The sequence below is a fragment of the Argopecten irradians genome, chromosome 5, assembly GCF_041381155.1.
Source record: "Argopecten irradians isolate NY chromosome 5, Ai_NY, whole genome shotgun sequence".
In the NCBI taxonomy this organism is placed as follows: Eukaryota; Metazoa; Mollusca; class Bivalvia; order Pectinida; family Pectinidae; genus Argopecten; species Argopecten irradians.
Window position 1 is genome coordinate 8,202,280 of NC_091138.1, and position 15,834 is coordinate 8,218,113.

General features: G+C 33.9%; 2 protein-coding genes across 3 annotated transcripts; both read right to left on the reverse strand.

Annotated features, from left to right (window-relative positions):
- Positions 1 to 2: 2 nt before the first annotated feature.
- On the reverse strand, positions 3 to 11,344 carry LOC138322775 (uncharacterized). Of its 2 annotated transcripts, none has more exons than XM_069266866.1 (11): positions 9,927 to 11,344; positions 9,231 to 9,394; positions 8,707 to 8,821; positions 7,813 to 7,976; positions 7,428 to 7,549; positions 4,220 to 4,345; positions 2,962 to 3,447; positions 2,118 to 2,247; positions 1,560 to 1,656; positions 1,076 to 1,218; positions 3 to 847 (listed from the first exon to the last, which is right to left on the reverse strand). In XM_069266866.1, the coding sequence occupies exons 1-11, from the start codon at positions 10,200 to 10,202 to the stop codon at positions 709 to 711; spliced, it is 1,962 nt and encodes a 653-aa protein (XP_069122967.1). In that variant the 5' UTR covers positions 10,203 to 11,344; the 3' UTR covers positions 3 to 708. The 2 variants fall into 2 exon arrangements, with proteins under 2 accessions (XP_069122967.1, XP_069122966.1); XM_069266865.1 differs by having other exon boundaries at positions 7,813 to 7,979.
- A 145-nt stretch (positions 11,345 to 11,489) lies between these two features.
- Positions 11,490 to 15,506, reverse strand: LOC138324247 (delta-like protein B). Its single transcript, XM_069269324.1, has 7 exons — positions 15,432 to 15,506; positions 14,999 to 15,117; positions 13,889 to 14,027; positions 13,434 to 13,564; positions 12,723 to 12,847; positions 11,778 to 11,903; positions 11,490 to 11,596 (listed from the first exon to the last, which is right to left on the reverse strand). The coding sequence occupies exons 1-7, from the start codon at positions 15,504 to 15,506 to the stop codon at positions 11,556 to 11,558; spliced, it is 756 nt and encodes a 251-aa protein (XP_069125425.1). The 3' UTR covers positions 11,490 to 11,555.
- Positions 15,507 to 15,834: the final 328 nt, after the last annotated feature.

A 15,834-nucleotide genomic window follows, 5' to 3' on the forward strand; every position in this document is an offset into this window, starting at 1 on the left:
TACATGTTTTGATTTGTTTTATTGCATTTCCAACAGAATGATAAATATATAACAACATCAAATGTGGAGGAGCACCTTCTCCTTAAGCATGTAAATCATGATAAATATTCGGGGAATCTCAATGAAATGTTTACAAACTTATCATTAATCATTAATACAAATTACTTATTGTCGCTCTACTTATATGATAATGTGATACCGTATCGTGAAGATGTTTTATCAGAAGCAAGTCGCTTACAACCCACATCTATAAGAAACTATGACTCATCTAATGCTGAGATGCAAATCGTTTAGTATTCATTAAAAACAAAAAAGCTTCGTTATGAAGACAACATCATTGAAGATAAGTGGCAAATCATATAGCGCTAAATCGTTGTCATTGAATAGGAGAAGCTATTTTTTCGACAACTTCTTCAGATTTGTATTATATTACGTTGATGTAGCTATCTATCGGAGTATTGGTAATATATACAATTGTATGTCATTTGTACGTTTCCATCCACTCTTTGAGCGATTGATTTATATCTGTTCATATCTCTACATCAGTATTTAAATTATGAAGCATCACTGATGTACTCCAATTCATTATTGCATCATCCGTCTGAAAGGTTTATATTCACATAATACCTTAATGTTGGTGCTTATACGTCTATAATGACCAGCCTCCCAGATCTCAAATCGAGGCGATATTGCTTGTTTAACCGGAAGTTATATGACCTGTGTAGACACTGGTGGGAGAGACGTGTTCATGTTCCCGGAAATGATCTCATTATGAACGTCACTCGATGATTGTAGAATATTGTCCTTACTGTTGTCCATAACTTGAGACCTTTTCCCCTTCTTCCACCTAAATCAAGACAAAATAAATACTATTTTAGTGTATTCCCAATTATTTAGAAATACCGGTACAAAGCAGCAAAACAACATCGTACTTCATTTATAGTAAGTTTAGCCAAGAAGAATTTACACGAGACGGACATTTATTGGTAAATCAATCTAAGTTAATTGTACCTGTATAAGAAGAATGCCACAATGCCGCCCATTTATTGTTAAACTCAGTCTAAGTTAATTGTACCTGTATAAGAAGAATGCCACAATGCCACAAATGGCGACAAGAACCAGTGTTCCCAGGACTCCGCCAATCACAGGCCCCGTGTTACTGGAGCTCTCCTCGCTACCATTACTGCTGCTCCGTCCATCACTAGAGCCTGGAGGAGTCTACCAGAAAACACACAAGGGCAAAGATATATACATGTACATGTAATAAGAGAGTTATGCTTGAGAAGTCTGAGAAGCCTTACCTTTTGAGATTACATTGTTTGAACAAATTAATTGGAAAAAAACTAGTATATTAGTCCGATGTAATAGATGTATTGACGTAACGAATTCGTGTTAGGAAATCTATTGAACTCTTTTGTCGACTTCCAGCTTTTCACCTTAGTTTGTACAATATTAATCTGTTAAAAGCCATATATCTCGTAATTCATATCCACACCACAAAATTGCTGTACTAGATAATGGAAGTCGTGATTTCATACTAGGGCGAGAAAATATCCTACCTGTGTTTGTATTTGACACAGTTCGTTCTGGATATTGGGAAAAAGAGAGGAAGGTGTTGAAGAAGTGTTATCGATGGCCTCCATTTCAAATACCATACTGCAAATAACCAGATAGCACGACTATCATTTAAAATATCTATACCCATGTTGATATCAAATATTCAAAACTAGACGCCTCTATTTCTATAAGTGAATTGAAATTATATATAACGTTGTTTTGTCGATGCATGTTAATGTATATATATATATAAATATGAATATGTCATAATATATGATTGACTTTAAAAAACCGCAATAACCGTATGTTCTTAATATTATAATTCTTCAACAACACAAGTTTTACTAACCTTTTTAGTGCAGAGAAAGACATACTACGAGTACAACCAAAATTATCTTTTTTCGACTACTAATACTACTTAACTACGCTCTTATGTTAAATGTTTCTGATTGTGTATTTTAATTTTGATCTATTTATTTTAATTAATAGTGATATTTTAAAGTGTATCATTCGAGACAATGCGCGCTGATCAGTAAGGGAAGATAATGTTCATATCTTACACAGTATCATTGACTGATACAGTACGCAGAAGAACAGCTTTCGCCTTTTCTTCCAGTATCCGTATAACATCAAGGGCATTCAATCGAAGTTGATTAAATCCACTGACCTGTATCTGGGTCACGTTTGTCACTGTAATATAGGTGATATCACACTTAAAGAACAATAACTAGCTAAACAGTGATAGCATTCTACCAGTCAGTGATAACCAATGTAACAATACCAGAAATATATACAAAATATATAACTGAAACAAAACATTTACATAACAAAGAAAAACGACTTACAAGGTTTCTCAAGAAGCAGATCCTAAAATATTTATTAGTAAGGATTTAGTGAAGCTAGAACTTGGTCTACAGATATCTTTTATGTGTAGGCTGACACAAAATTGTAATTAGATGTCGAAACTTTAAGAGATAAAATGTATGTTGTTTAAGCATCAGTTAGATGTCTAGAATGCGAAGATAAATGATTTATTTAATCACAGTCTTTTTTTTCTCTCTCTTTCATGTTTTTACATATCGTAACAAGTCTAGACCTCTTAATATTAATTTCAGTTTGCAAGTACAATGCCAATTCTGTAAAGGACAATATAAATAAAATTCATAAACAAAATGTAAAAAAAAAAAATCAGCAAATAAATGTTCATCGTTTCATCTTCTAATTGAGTGAGATTGTCAGATACACATCAAATGAAAATAACTCTGTTAAGGAATATATCAATATCATGTAAGGTATCCTTGTAATGATTAATACTTGTCAAAGGTTATCGTACAAACCAAACCAAACAAACAGTAGCATGGCCACGACACATTTACTTTTAGCCAGACTGTAAAAACATCTTACCATTTATAACATTGGCTGCTACATTTATCTGACAGGATGCGATGTTTTGGTGTGACGTAGTCTCATGTAATGTCGATAACATATCAGTAGTACTATCAGTACTGGCTATAGCTGTGACTGTTGTTCTCTCCTGTGATTGGCTGCTGGAGATACTATGCTGAGCTGATGACGTCAGGATTTCGTCTGTTGTTGAAATGACGGCATTTTGTGTTGTTACAATGCCAACGATTGGTGTTATTGACGTCGACCCATTCTGTGTTGCAAATGATATTGACCCCTGTGGTGTCCCCATTTTTTGAGTTGATGTTGTCATCCTCTTTAATGTCGTATACATCATTGATCCCTGTGATGTTGACGTTACTGGTTTCTGTGTTGGTGATGGCGATGTTGACGTCAAAGTAGTATGACTCGGTGATGTCATCGACGTTGATGGCTTTGGTGTTGTGTTCGAATTCTGAGGCAGTATAAACGCCTCACATTGCTTTCCTAAAACACCGGTAACTATTTATGTTAACATGTATCATAGTCTATATACCCCGGCATGATCCATTTACGACATTTTTTTAACGTTTTGTTTACAACAAAATATGGCATCGTCTGAAACCCACGAGATTCCGTACTATCATTTGCGACAAACGATGGGGTTTTGGCGAAGGATATATCGATAAAGACTAACAATAATAATATTTCTTGTTATGATACTACATTTCATCTACTGTGTTAACGTAGAACATTAATTATGTCAGAAACTATAGGTCATATGATGTGTAACAATGTTCTATCTGACTATTCGCTATATCGACATATATAAATCATTTATCAATACCGTACATAAAATTTCAAAGTTGGATGTAACAAACGTTTTTATTGGCTAAAAAGCCATGTTATCATCTGACTGATAATGGTAAAATGACGTCGCTGGATATATTACAATAATTGTGATTGACCAATAGGATTGTGTACTACTTTTACATAAAACACTTTCAACAGGAATATTGAAATAGCTAGAGATATCTATATTGGAGTGCTGAAGTTATCAAGTTAAACGGAACTCTGGCTCGGTTCCTAGTTTTGTTTAAGTTAAACGGAACTCAGGTCTGGTTTCTATTTCTGTTTAATAAACGAAATAGAAACTAGGAACTCGCAACCAAATTCAGCCCTCCATCATTAATAACTTAATTTAAAAGGACAAATTTTATTCAGTGTTCAGGAATAAGTTACAGATCTAGCTAAACCAATGAAATCAATGTCACACTACCTGTCCATCCCCGTAAACAGGTACACCGGAAGTCGTTAGTGGGCACGTCAGTACAGGAGCCGCCATTTCGGCAGGGATTCTTCGCACACGGGCTCACCCGATTATCGCACTGGGGTCCAACCCATCCTATTCAAATAACATTTTAAAAAGTATGACTGGTATATTGATAAAAGTGTTATTTATACACTTGACGTAGAATATGAAGAGGATTTTAATCATTATGAAATTATATTATCATACAATTGTCTTGCATATTGTCAAATGCATGGTTATTACAGCTCTATCATTCAGTCAAGACCAGAGAGTGAAACGATACGTAAACAAGATAAAATAGTAGATATTAAGCTTTATAGCTTTTAAGTGATGCGATATCATTTCAAATGGAAAATTGTGACATAAAAGGTATTTAGAAATACGTTAGATATTTGAATCATGGTACAATTATGATACATATTTAATCAATGTTGACTTTATTCAGATCTGATAAACGGAGTGGAATGGTTGATGTTCCATTACATTAGAATTGGAATGGTTGTTATAAACGTATCGTGTCTACAACGTGCGCTATCTATAATAATTTAATCTAGTTAATCTATATAGTTACCAATGACTGTCGTTATAGCGATAATGAGAGTATATCCCCCCTGGAGTATAGAAGATGTATTGCACGTAGACATGCAACGTGCGGCAGCATCACACACCTGATACATGTATAAGGCGAGGCCAGGTTTCACTGGCTCTGGTGGGCTCGTATGCATAAAAAATCTTAGCAGATACTTCAGTATTTTCTTAATTGGATTTAATATTGAAGTATTTATAATCAAAATATGAAGGTAAATTTTAACAGTTTTCTGGAATTAAATCATCTGAAATTCAGTGGCATTTTAAGAAATTGGTTTAATCTGCTTAAGTCAAATCTTAGCTAAGAATTTTTATGCATACGAGCCTGGTAATTACCCAGGTTGTTCATGGATATTAAAAAAAACACTGATACCAAAATTAGACATGCTGCCAGATATATGTCTTAGGAGAACAAATCAGACAGCTATATTGTTTGAAATACTGTATCGATATCTATATTTTCTTTGTCTGGCTAAAAATAAAAAACGGCTTCTACACATGTTTACGTCAAATTGATTCCATGGTATATCGCCTCAAGTAGGCTTGCACATGCTGCCACTCATGATACGTAATTTGTCTCGTCTGGCCTCGATCATCAGCGATACGCCAAACCTTTAAACCTTCAAAATCATTTGGCAGTAGTTCTAGATCAAAGATAACAAAACGACAATCACCACGAACAGAAACATTTTCATGACGATCGTTTTATAAAAAATATTCATGATATATGTTATCCTTGGGTAGTAATATGGTAGATAATAATCTATATAGTTACCAATTATTGTAAATCTATAGAGTTACCAATTATTGTCAATCTAAAATGTTACCAATTACTGTCAATCTATATAGTTACTAATTAACTATTAACTGTCAATTTATAAAACAACCAATTAATGCCAGTCTATACAGTTACCTATTACTGTCAATCTATATAGTTACTAATTAACTATTAACTGTCAATTTATAAAACAACCAATTAATGCCAGTCTATACAGTTACCAATAACTGTCAATCTATAAAGTTCTCAATTACTGCCAATCTATATAGTTACCTATTACTGTCAATCTATATAGTTACCTATTACTGTCAATCTATATAGTTACTAATTACTGTCAATTTATAAAACAACCAATTAATGTCAGTTACCTATTACTGTCAATCTATATAGTTACCAATAACTGTCAATCTATATAGTTACCAATAACTGTCAATCTAGCTATATAGTGACTAATTACTGTCAATAAATAGAGATACCAATTACTGCCAATCTATATAGTTACTAATTACTGTCAATCAATAGAGATACCAATTACTGCCAATCTATATAGTTACTAATTACTGTCAATTAATAGAGATACCAATTTCTGCCAATCTATAGAGTTACCAATTACTGTCGTTATAGCGATAATGAGAGTATATCCCCCAGAGTATCGAAGATGTATTGCACGTAGGCACGCAAAAGTAAAATAAAAACGAGGATGTTATAAAGCTCGCAAAATTTTAAAGTACACAGTTTTATCACATTACTGGCCCGTCCAGCCATGTCATACGGTCATGCCATAAATATCGTAAGACACGTGTGTAATAACACTTGTATGACGCCACATGTAGATTTGACTTGCTAATAACTGTATGACGTCGCATGATTGTTTCAGTAGACGGAAACGTCACATCCGAGCCGGATTTCTACTGTTTTATATAGAGACGAAATTTAAAGTTTTGCTTACATTTCTATTAATAAAGTTATGTGATAAATTGAATTTTACACTCGTGACTATGTGATATGAAATTTATCAAACTTGTTAAATAATTTGATATAAAGGCTCGTGGCATAGCAAATTATTGAACTCCTGTGATAAATTCCATATCACATAGTCAATAATGTAAGATCCTCTATATCCGGGATGGATAGGCTATAGGGCATTCATAAATAGTAAATACAATATCAAACAATCAAAAGGAATAAAAAACAACTCTGCTAAACAGTACCATATCAATAATATATACAAGTAGAGCCATGAAAAACCCTGAGTGGAAAGCCTTTTAAAGCTATTAGTATTTCACTGCAAACCAACCTTAGGAGATTTCCAACAAAATCATTAGGTTAATAATTACCAATATGAGGAGTCCATTCCATAATCATATATGACATTTAACACTTATATATTTTTGGTTAAATGGTTGGCGTTTTTGAAATACGATTTACAGGATTACATATATAGATTTTGTTAAAAAACCATAATTACACTATTTAAGCAGATGAAACAACATGATTTAGGGCTGCATAAGTTTTTGTTTTTGACATGATGCCCTGCGACAACATTATCATTGAATATATGTGTCTGTAGAGTCTATATTGAGATGTCGACTGGAGTAAGGTGTACCGACAAATTACAACAGAGCTCTCATTTGGACCCCGCTCCTACGACAGGTAGTCGATTGCAAGGGGATGACAGAACAAGCTCTCATGGCTATACTTGCAAGCTCAAAGTATTAAACTGTGGAGAGAAGTGTATCCATCATTTTGTATTTTTGATCGATGTTATGTGTTACATTTGTAACATGTGAATTAAGATTATTTATATACCCGATAAACATATCTTCTGTCCTGCACTGCTGCAGTGGTACCTCGGTGAGACAGGTCGGCAGTACTCGGAACAGTCACCATAGTAATTAGCATCACAAACAACGCTGTATTCAATGACGATTCTGTAATATAAACACGGGTCATTAAGATGTCTGATGTCATAACAATTATTTCCGCTCGATTTATCCGAAACATCAAATACCATCCAACGTCTACATAATAGAAAATTGTCCTTTTGTCTTTCATTTCTCCAATCCAATTACTATTATTTCCCCAATCTAATAATTATTGTTATTCTCATTTGCATTAAAACTTTCACTCAGGTATTCCCGTGCCTATTGTTATTATCTAACTACTCCAATATTCCATACTCTATTGTACTCACACAGCTGCCCCTCCCTGTATCATCCTGCTCGTCTGTTGTGGTAACGTTCCATTTTGATCGACAGGTCCTGTTATGTCATAATTTATTGTTCCGATCAGATCGTCACCACCAGAAAAAGTGCCGGCATCTCTGTCAAGGACGTCCACCCTGACATGTATCCCAGACTGCTATAACATTGATATATAAATAATACAGTTTCTTACAGAGAAATATAAGGTTTTACGTGGAACATTTAAGCAATAAACAGTTACCAAATTGTAGTATAGTCAATATGAATACAATTTGGGTGACAGATAAATTGAATGTCGTCCGTTAGGGCCACATGATTATTTTTTGATCTTTCACCCGTGTCCTACCTCACTCGATGGTTTACTACTGGTATTCATCAATAAACCAGAAATATCTACTATATAATATAGTATAGTGATAACTAGACCAGAGGCCTTCACAGATGAAAATATCCATTTATTCCGTTTTTTATGTTTTGTTTTTCCCTTGACTGGATTACGTTGAACTTGTAGCTTATATATTCGAATGTTCGGAGCTTTTTTTTATTAAGTTAATCGAGCTATTTTGTCACTATAAACAAAAGGATAATATGGTATTAGGAATTGACTTAATATGGAATTATAAAACTAACATTTCTTATTGTTAAAACATATTTTACGCTAATTCGTCTCTTCTACGCTTTCAACAAAAATATGAGACATTAACCTTTGTACCTTTACAGACAATCGTAAACTGAAAGGTATTAATTTGTGTATAAAGGTAACATAAAAGGTTATTCATTTCTATTGTGTTAAAGCATGATCAGTAATGGTTCAGAAACATGGCATTACATACAGTAAATCAATATAGATGTAACATGTAACATGCACACTAGTCGACACTTACGCCCCAGCTATTGAAGGACTTCACAATAGGATTCGCCATACTTCTGATAACATTCCCGAAGTGGACAGTATCTGTATTGTCGTGGACTTCCGTTTTCACCTGGCCGAAATCACACCTTGAGAAAATCAATAGAATATAATGCAGTTCTGTTCAGTCTGTAAACTAAATTAACGTCATAACTTTACACCTGGGAGAAAAAAAACCTATTACATTACCTTTTCATAATTTCTGTGATCAAATGTAATGTTTTTTTCTGATTTTATAATTGCGTTTTATTCGTAAAATATGGAATATGGAAAATGAATTGTGTAACAACCTACTACAGTTCCCGTTTTCATGCATAACGGCTTAAGTCATAAATGTTCAAAAGTTCTATTGATTGAAACAGTTTTGGGACGACGTATTTACTACTTATTTTTTTAAATTCAAATCCCCCTCGAAATACGCCAAACTAAGTTGATTTACAGTATATATGCCACAGTCCGACTACTATGGGAAGTATCAGTCATGGAAGTCATACTAACCCCGGTCTCCCTGGTGCTCCCACACATATTTTGAAGAATGGGTCGCACTCGTTGGCACCACACCCAGATGAACTAAGACTTTCGCAGCACTGGCCTTGTTCATCTTTGTGTGTGGGGTTGGCGTAGGACACAAAGCGGATAGTGACGGTACCTCCGGCACATGTCTGTACAAATGTTAAATTCGAGACATAGTTAGCAATAATCTTTGTCAAAGCAAGCAAAAAATATTTATCCACAATAGCTCGGGTTGTTTTGGCACCAGTTACTATCTCTTTTGGGACCACTTGTTCAGATTATTATAAGGTAAATCACATTTGAACTACAATGTTCAAAAATGATAAAATGATGTTTGGCAAATCTTTATAAACAAAACCTATATGAAATGCGAAAGACAGATATTTTATAGGTATGGTGCAAATAGAAAAATATTTTAATTAATCAAGTTATAAAACCAATCATATATTGTGCAACTGGGCATTATACCTCAACGTCAAACACGATAGCTTTTTAATCTTAACAAACATATAGAATGGGACTTTGCTTAACAACATCCAGTTTAGTTATTAAAGTGAAAATACCTGTATAATATATGTTGTTGTCTATTATTTGTGATAATGAAAATATGAAAATTGATAATTATAAGATAATTACAGAATTTAGACGGAGATAAAATGTAATCATAGCCGTTAGGCCTACCTGCTGTATCCAGCCCAGTAGCATCAGGACAAGACAGCAGCTGACGGGCGGCGTCATCTTGTAGGAGCTCCAGTCCCTAGTACCTGTTTTCGCTACACAAGTACTAATCCCTAGAGACCATGGTCCAATTTCATCAAGTGGTCTCTCGATAGCAATGTGTGAAGTGCCTCTATCACTTATTACTTCGTATCTCACTGACAAAGGCGCACTTATCTTGTTATTCAAAGATGACAAACCAATAAAGTCTCCTTCTGAATGTGGACATGTTTTTATCATATGTTATAGACCCATCAATCAAAGCTAGTTCACATCGGCCACTGGGAGAAATATCAACCTTACAAACATTGATGTGTACCTACATATGGCAAAAGTCCAGTTATGGCAAAAAAGTGTATTACAATGTACATTGATTGAATAAAACAGGGAAAGGAGTTCGGGGACTTTTTTTATTTTCAAAACCTATGTATAGTACAACAACGTTATCCAAGCAAAAACACTTATCATAGCTTATCAGAGCTGATAAAATGAACTTGCAAAGTCGTTTAATTTCTATTTGAGAAAAACAAAATTTATTTTATGTCGACCATATTAAAGCTTAAAATACTATTGGATTTGTAGTTCCAAGTACATAATAATTATATTTATATTGTGAAATGCAGCATAATGTAGGACAATCTGTTCACTTCCCTTGCTAACCACTCTGATTATTAGAATTACTTCCCTTTCATTTACTCCGTCAGTTACGCAATAAAACGAAGAAAAGTAATTCTGATAGATCAAAATGACTGCTAACTATTACCTGAATTCTGTGTGTCAATTTTGCTTCAAATGTTGACAAATATGTATGATTGGAAATGCTATTTATCAAATAATTCGTCATTGATTTCGTTCATTATGATATTTTTGTTTCTGTGTAACTAGTCATAAATAAATATGACCCATCAATGTTTTAAAGAGGCTCTAGAGCCGAAAGAGCATATCATTAGATCATATCAGCTGATGTTTAAGTGTCTGAACGTGTATATTTGTGAATAATTAACTTAAAAGTGCATATGCATAATTTATTTTGCTTTTGGTGCATGCGCAATCAGTACTTAATTCCATATAGGTTACAGTGCCATGGAGTGCCATGTTTTCCGGAACGCAATTTATTATTTTTGATATTTTTTATCTTGCAGTAAAATAAAAAGCTCAAGTCTGCTAATGTTTTTTACTAGAGACAAAAATACCATTCGTCAGATGTTTTGCATCTTTAACGTTTTAACTTAATATCTGTTAAGGAAACTAATTTTTAAGCTGAAAACTTGAAAGACATAGTTTATTGAATTACTGTTCTTTGCGACATGCGGTCAAAATCGGAAAATATGTCATTCTAGTAAATCAAATTTTTAAGAATATGATAACGTGATACATTGGAGGTCGTCCTTACATGACCATGAGTTAATAGGACGTAAATATATAACCCAAACCAAACTGTATCTATGCGATTGATGTAAACACAGAATTGTTTTAGTTACACATGCGTTAACACTACATATGGAAATGATAACACAAACAAGAAGAATTGTTTTAATACTATGTTTCCAAAAAGCTAGTTGCTTTGGTGGCATCACCATTAACTTCCAGACATCACCAGGGATACGGCTGGACTGGTGTTTTACAGTTCTGTCCTGAAATGCAAGCGTTTTAAAAATAAATATTCAAATATTCACATACTTTTGCAGTTCGTCCTTAAAACAGCATAAAACTGACACGTTTATGGAACCATTTTTGATTTAACATAATTAAGTTTTAAATCATATCGGACTTTGAATGATTATGACAAAATGTAAATTATGCTAAACCATTTACCTGTCCAGTCCGGTGTACAAAAACAGACATGATGGTTATGGGGTATGTTTGCGCATGTTCCGCCGTGGCGACACGGATTCGTACCACAGGTATCGTCTCTGATTTCACATATGTCACCAGTCCATCCTGATGACCATTACAAAAGTAGCATCAAAAGGTTACAAAACATGTAAATGAGATTCCGAAAAAACAGTTTCTGAAATATCCCTTTGTTATGACTGTGCCGTATCCAAGGAAACAAGAAAGTGGATATCTATTTGCTTGCTTTGCAAAGATACCAGCACTGAGCCCTGTAAAGCATCGACACACGTGTCTTCATTCTAATCTAAAAACTGAAAATAAACTGACAATATACGCGTGCAACACAAATCTAAAATACCTCTATATATAAGCCGTTCGAGATGTTCCGAATGGTTAAATTTACGAAGGGGAATATAGTTCAAAACAAGGAAAGATAACTCGTATGAATTCATTCCCAGTTTGTTCGATGTTGCGAGTGAAGATGTGAAAAAATTGTATTTTGGAATCCATTGTTTACTCAGTTCCCCTGTATCATTTATGAGAGCTGTCTCGAAGCAGCCTTTCGGATCTCACTCTACAAGTAATCCATACTTGTAGAGGGGGCTCCGAAAAGCTGCTTCGAGACAGCTCTCATAAATGATTTTTTTCATCTTAATGTATTCTCCGTTAATTTAATTGTCAGCATTAATAATTCATTATATGAAAATAATTTAGCAATTATTCCAATTAATTATGAATTCAAAAAGCTCAAAATAATTTTGCTACTAAGCCCTTATACTATGGCCAAGAGTAAAATTATAAATGTGTTGTTACAAAAAACATATTGGTTGTTGTATAGCTCCCTTTGCTTTCTTCTGTTACTCTAACATTTTCTGTCATATATCTAACATACATTCATTTTTCATTAACAGAAATAGAACTTGCCAGACAGACATATACGTTGTCCATTTCTGTCACAGTCAAACCAAGAGGTCACTGGGCGACAATAGATGTCACAATTCTCTCCGTAGTAGTAGTCATCACAAACCAGCGAGTACCACAGAGTGAGGCTGTAAATGGACATAGAAACTAAACCATAGTATAACCCAATCCAAATTATACTCATAAAAGTGTTATAATTATTAAAAGAGACACTTTTTATCCGGATAATTCGTCTATATTTCGAGCATTAATGCACATTTCACAACCATTGTTTCATTATTTGTATGAATACGACATTCATTGGTTTTTTATATCTTATTTAAGTAAATTATACGGCACAGAAACAATAGAAAAAAATCAAATCAAATCAAAAAGTCACAATACAGACAATGACGTTACCCGTTTATTATTATATCGTTGAAATCATGACTCAGATATGCCATTTGATCACAGTGTATACTATATCAGCATTTAAAAAACTACTTGACCATGATTATGATTTTCATTGTGTGGTTACAAGCGGTAGGCTTTAGTGTCTCTATTTCCTTGATTATATTACTATCTGAGCATATCATTTATATACCTTGCATCAATATAATACTGTTAAACTTCTCCAACATCTAAAGGTTATCCCATTATTTATTAAATTCCTACACATCCCCCCTATCCTATTTTCGATAAGGAAACTGAAACAAATCTAACAAAGAGACGTACTTAGTTCGCTGTAGTGTCGCGGTCACCATCCTCGGAGCGGCCATGGAGTCTGGTCGTCCATTCAAAATGATAGAGTTTGAGAATTCCTCACCCGGATTGTCAACGTCACCAACAGTCACTACCAAGCCTGTCTGAATACCATAATAAATCTTGTTTCCGTTGACCAAAACTACTTTTATGAAATTTAATTCCAGACATAATATTCCAGCAAATTTTTCGTCAATGTGATCTAACAAAATATATAAATAGAGGTGACACAACGAATGGTTGTTGGATATGGAATTTTTTTCACAAGAGAGAGTTATTTTATAAAAGTTACAAAAGACTCGAGCTTTACATTCATACCATGGCATGGGAGTAGAATAACACGATGTATTGTGGTAGAAAACACCCATAGTGACTCAACGTTATTGACTAATTGTACATATATGTAATAAAATAATAGGATTATCTACCGACAATGATTTAAAATGAAATTGGATAGTTCCAGTCATATGCCACTCTCCATTTTCTCTGTCAGGATAGCCAACTCTATTCAATGTCTGTTTGCCGGGATATCCAGCTGTATCTAATGTCTGTTTGCCGTAAAGGCATCTGAAACATACGCCAGCAATAGAGCATCTGCGTCTCACAAATAATTTAAAATAAAGATCTGATATAAATCTCAACAAAATTCAGCAACTCAAAGGTATGTCTGAATGGAGACCTGATACAACCAGTCAATATCAAGTATGAACGTCTAATTCATATTTTTTTTAGATCTTTATATATAAATGTCAACACATCAGCTTTAGCGTCTAACAAACGACCCGTATATAACGACCCAGAGACCTAATATAAAACAGTAAGCATGTCAGCATCAGAATCTACCTACGCAACAAACATAAACATATCAACATGTTAACATCAGCGCCAAAACACTCAATATAAAACACAACACGTTGTCAGTAGCGTCTAATAAAAACTTAATGTAGAAATCAACAAACCGTATCAAAATCCCTTACTGTTGTTATGGTGTCATCTATACATGTATTCTAAAAAAGGCACATTATGATGGTAAGATATATAATCGTCATTTCATAATGTAGACAAGAGCCTTAACTGACAATCCAGATATATGTTCACAATTTATACAAAATTTGATAACTCTTTTTCAAAATTACATCAGATTCGGTTTTATACACGATGGTAACATTCAATAAATAATTCTGTATCGTACTGGCAATAATCACGATATTTATTGCTCTGGGTCGGGGATATTTACTATTATTTTTGCCTGATGCTCCTCTATGTGTTTTTGATTCTGTAGCAATACTGATAATTATTTATCACCGTAAAAAATGTTCATAAAACGTACTGGTGCGTCATAATTTATTAATTTACGCTTTGATAGTATCTATTTATGTTTTCGTATTGAGTTCACTCGTGCATATCTATTATGAACCAGATAACTGATAAAGCATGTCACAATTTCGTCTGTTGTAATGTTGCATATATCTACTAAGTGGTACATTATCATTAGTTCTGGGATCTAGTCCATCAAATTAATAAAGTAGCAAATCTACCGTGAGGTTGGTTCAATCCCTCCAACACAGAAGACGACTGAGGCTGTAGTATGACGTTGTGGTGTGGGGTAGGTTGTAAGTCGTACATGGCCGATACCTCCACCTTCCACATCTACAACCTGTTAATCACAATCAGGAACCGTTAATTATAAACAAAGAGGAAAAACATACAATTTAACATTGATTAGGTCTGTGTTATCTTATATTAATACAAAACACACAATAAATATAGACGTTCATATGGCGCTTATATTTATGATCCAGAAGTATGAAATTTCATTTTAAGATGAGAGAAAAATGCTATTGAACTATGATGCAATAACAGCTCATTCGAATTAGTATCATAACAATACAGTCCCGTCAGATAGAAATTTAATTCTACATGTATTTGTGTAAGGAACCGGGAGAACAATGCATTGATGAAGATATTTACCTGTAAAATCCCAAAGACTCCATAATAGGTAAGGGTCCAAACTATCTCCATTGCCCTTGTGTACACCAATGTCATGTTGTCTGTAGAGATAAGACTTGTGGTACACACTATCACAATCCTGTACACAATTGTATATCTATAAATTTCAGGATCCTTTTTTATTTCATTTTTTTTTTAATTTACAATATAAATCTCTAACTAAGAGAAATGTGCTACATTTTTTTCTACAAAAAAAAAGAAAAAAAAAGCAAACTACCATTAAGGAGATGTATATATAATGTCTATCAGTGACGGGCGTTATGTAAGATCAGGTTAGCGGTAATGTAGTTTTAGGTGCCATCCGGTGTAAGGGTTTGCGGTAATGTAGTTTTAGGTGCCATCCGGTGTAAGGGTTAGTGGTAGT